The following is a 4133-nucleotide window of genomic DNA, read 5'->3' as shown; positions in this document are numbered from 1 at the left end:
TGGTGAGCTGTTTTTATTTCTAATCCTGATTCCTTTATGTTTCCTTCCCATTTGCTGGCCAATTTTGTAATTGTTCAAACTTGGTAAAAGGGACTTACTGGCCTGTGCTAAGACACTGCCCCCTATTGGTGGAAACTTGCATGATGATGTCCTTTAACTTAAACCCTTATAAACTCAGAATAATTAATTCAGTGAATGAATTGTGGAGGGTGCTCACAGAGAAGTGGTGATTAACCAGCTTCAGGTATGCACACAAGGTGACTTCCTACTTCCCACTTCTGTGGAGGGCTGTGGGAAGCTTGACCCCAGAGTCACTGTAGGTTCGTAAATTTTCCAAGGATGTTAGTACACTTTGTGTTATGCTACCCCTCATTTATGATGCCCAAAGTCATGTAGATTTCTCCAACTTTAAGTTGGTCTAGGAGCAGTACAATCTAAGTTTGAACTCAAGCAAGATCCAATTTTAGTAAGGTAAAATTTGAAATTGCCTAAACTCTATGAATAATTTCTTCCATTGTGTTTTAAATGAATCTGAGGGGGCTGAAGGGTGGCTAGAGGAGTGGAGTAATAGACTGTAAGCTTTAACATATTTTACATTTTTACTAAGGTTTTAACTTCCTGTGATTTTAAAAGCCAAATAATGTGATGATTTTGAAATCCTTTTCTAGTTTCATTTCCCATTGCAATTTGCTAATCTAAATCCATAAAAACTTGGTTTTTGTTAATCTCTTAACATTTTTATCACATTCATACTATATTTAAATTCTGCAGTTTCTCACTTTGTGCTTTGTGTTTGTGTATCTTTTTCCTTATGAGGCTGGACAGAAGTGTTCACTGTAAGTGACCTTGGAATTCTTCACCTTGTTAGTCAGGCTGTAGGCATATCTTTGTGCAATGAACCAGTGTATTTAGGATGGGAGGGGTGTGGCCAAGAAAGGCATATCTTATAATTGTACTTTAATGTAGCTTAGTAGTTACCATTATTATTATTTCACATTAATTTTTATGACTAAGGTTGGTTAAGATTTTTATAAAAGCTTGATACATTTATTCCTCTGTTTTTCCCCCCGGAACTTACTGGCTTTTGGTATTTTAATATGCCAGCTGGCATATTTGCCCATAATGTGGTTCTCATTGTATTTTCTTCCTTTATGTCAGGCAGTGTTGCTGTTCTTGATGTCTCAGTTTCTTTCTGTCTTTGATGATTAGAAAGGTCAGATATCTTGCAAAATGAATATTTGGGACATTTCTTACTTCATCAACATTGTTTCCCATGATCAGTCTTATTGTTTTGAAGGCTGAAAATGGTTTGCTGGGATCTGCCCTGTGATTTTCTCTCTTGAGGATACTACCTATTTTGTCAGTTACTTGGTGTTAACTTTGTTTCATTGTGCTGTTTCCTTAAAGTAACATAAGGCCATATATAAAGTAATGCAGGAGCCATGCTGTGAGTATCCGGGTGGGCTGGGAATGAAGATTGTGAGCAGTTTTGTTTGCTGGGGGTCAATGCAGCAAACTGAGGAGTTCTGTTTGTAATTCAGAGCCTGGAATTTGGGGTCCCTTTCTGTTGCAGGGCTGATGAGTAGAGCTTCAGGAGTCTTATCTAGACATTGGGAGTTGGTGTCTCCGGCCACCGCAGAATGAGGCTGACTTCTGTCCCAGACTGCGAAGGGGTTGGTAGTACCCTAGGGTTGGCATTGCAGACCTTTGAAAGGTCAACTTTTGCCTGCAGTTGAGACCCTCAGACGAGAGGCCATACAGCTTCAAAGTGTTGTGTGCTGTTTAACAGGTTTGGGTTTAATTGGCTGAATAATAAATTGATTGAAAAGAGGAATGGTCATTGGTAGACTTAGCCATTTCTCTTGCTTAAGGGTTGCGGACTCATCTACATTTGCAATTTATAGAGCTAATGTAATAAAAAACACAAAGATAGAAGAGAGACGGGTGTTTTTGATAAGAACTATCATACTACCAGTGATATTCATATCTTCTGTTTTCTCGTTAAGCATGCCTCTATGAAATGTATGTACATCTTCATGTTTATTATAGGAAGATTGTTTTCCTTCATTTGTTATTTTTTTAAATTTTCGTTAAATTAAACCAAAACGTGAGTAAAGGAGTAGAAACAATAGGTGAATTACTGAAAGGAAAAGTTTCAGTGCTTATCTTTGCATCTTCATATAGTAGATATGAAACTTAAAAAATAAACTGTTTTATAAGTAACATTCTAACCATGAAAAAGCAATTTTGACCTCAGAACTACTGGGGAAAAATATTGCAGTTAGAGGCCAAAGTGTGTGAGTCCCATAAACACTTCCTTTGTGATGCATCCAGTGCAATTGCTATTGTAATTTGGGGTAACATTTCTTTCTGGGATTTCAGATAGGACTTCTGAGAGTGGGAAGGGGATTCCCACTATCATCTTATGTTCTGTATGCTCATTAAGGAGTTGAAAAGAACTTTAACATACCAAATGTTTTTCCAAACAGCTTACAGCTTTTAAAGAAACAGCCAGAAGTCTACTTCAGTTTTCAATAGCTAAAAAAATTTACTGCACCAGGATGCCTGGGTAGCTCAGACAGTTAGTCTCCAACTATTGATTTCAGTTCAGGCCATGATCTGTGGGTTATGACGTTGAGCCCTACATCAGGCTTTGCACTCAGCATGGAGCCTGCTTAAGATTTTCTCTCTCCCTTTCCTCCGTTCCTGCTTACACACTCTTGTAACTGAAAAAAAAAAAAAAAAAAAAAGAGTGGAACATATTTAAATACGTATGAATATATGATATATGTATCTGTAATGCATGTCTTTGGAGCACTTAGTAACTCTCATGTGCCCTAACTTAGAGTGTTCATTTCTTGGCATCACAGTCCCTGGCCTCCCATGCTGTCACCTCCTGACCGCAGGTATGTCTCTTGTTTATAGCAGTGACTCTTCGAGAAGACAGCGCCAAGAGGTTGGAGAGGAGAGCGCGCCGAGTGTCTGCATGCCTGTCGGATTATTCGCTAGCAAGTGATAGTGGGGTATTTGAGCCTCCAACCAAAAGGTTAGAAGCTGATCTTCTCCCTCAGCAGACTTCCCACAGTGTTACTGTTAAGCACAAAATGTATGCGTACTGGGACTTGTGCATATTGAAACTGCGTGTGTCTCCAAGGCTAGAATCTCTTCCTGGCTTCTCTCAACTTTGGTAGGCTGGGCCTTAGCAACCCGCAAAGAAAACTCCTCTGGCTTCTGTGTGCCTTCTGGAGGTTGGCCCTCCTTCCGTGGTTCGAGGATGACTTCCTCCTCTCTGGCTCTGGTCCGTGGAAGGCCTAAGCCTCTGAGAGCTAGAAGAGGAGAGCCATTGTACAAGAGAGACCTGCCTTTCTCGAAAGCATTCATTAGAAATGAATGTTCTCCCTCCTTTCCCTCTTTCCTAGGCTAGAGGAATCACTTTGTGACAACAAAACACCTTTGGGATTCTGGGCTTTATTTTGATTTGATATGTTTGATGTCATTGTTCCTTTCAGGTGTCTGTCAGACATTTCACTTACTGCAAATGGCTTAAGAGTTAGTTTGGAAGTTTGCCCTGAATGGCACATGTGGTTTTGAAAGATATCCCAAGTTATTTTCTCAAAAACAACAGCACTTTGTAGGCAGGTACCTACGGAGGTATGTCGTGGGCCTCCTGTGTCCTTTCAGTTACATAAAGAATTTAGTGAAGTCACAACTTAAGAAAGCCCTTCTCGGTAAGAAGCGCCCCAGCACGAGAGCTTCTGGCAAACCAGTGATGGTTCCCTGGGGAGTAACCCCGGTGATTTCTAGTTTGTTCAGGAGTGAAGATGCTGAAGAGTCTGCACACGGAGACGCTTGTGGTAGTGAAGGGCCCCAGATCCACGTTGGATTTGTGTGAGTACAGGACACTCCTACCCTGTCGCTCCTATAGAGGGCCTGTAGATCGAGGCCCACCCAGTGACCCACACTTCCAGGCCGGGAGGGACGCAGGGACCTCCGCCGTCTGGCTGGTGCTCGCGGCCTGGACGCCTGCAGCCCGTTTCAGTGGCTCACGTGGGGGGACAGAGGTGGCGGGAAGGAGGGATGGGGGAGAGCGGCTCCACCGCCGTCCTCCAACACTGGGGGTCACGGCTGCTGTC

At 42.0% G+C, this 4133-nt stretch overlaps 1 protein-coding gene across 1 annotated transcript in view; it reads left to right on the top strand.

The window, feature by feature from the left end:
* Positions 1-4133, top strand: part of LOC103656297 (protein WWC3-like) — a gene marked incomplete at its 3' end in the record, with an annotated part of 93189 nt that overhangs the window by 67595 nt on the left and 21461 nt on the right. The window contains 2 exon segments of the mRNA XM_040624830.1: positions 2926-3046; positions 3814-3888. Of these exon segments, the coding sequence (XP_040480764.1) occupies positions 2926-3046; positions 3814-3888 (196 nt within the window).

This window comes from Ursus maritimus, unplaced genomic scaffold, assembly GCF_017311325.1.
Source record: "Ursus maritimus isolate PB19 unplaced genomic scaffold, ASM1731132v1 scaffold_72, whole genome shotgun sequence".
NCBI lineage: Eukaryota > Metazoa > Chordata > Mammalia > Carnivora > Ursidae > Ursus > Ursus maritimus.
The sequence above is the reverse complement of the archived record's forward strand: the minus strand, read 5'-3'. Positions and strand labels throughout refer to the sequence as shown.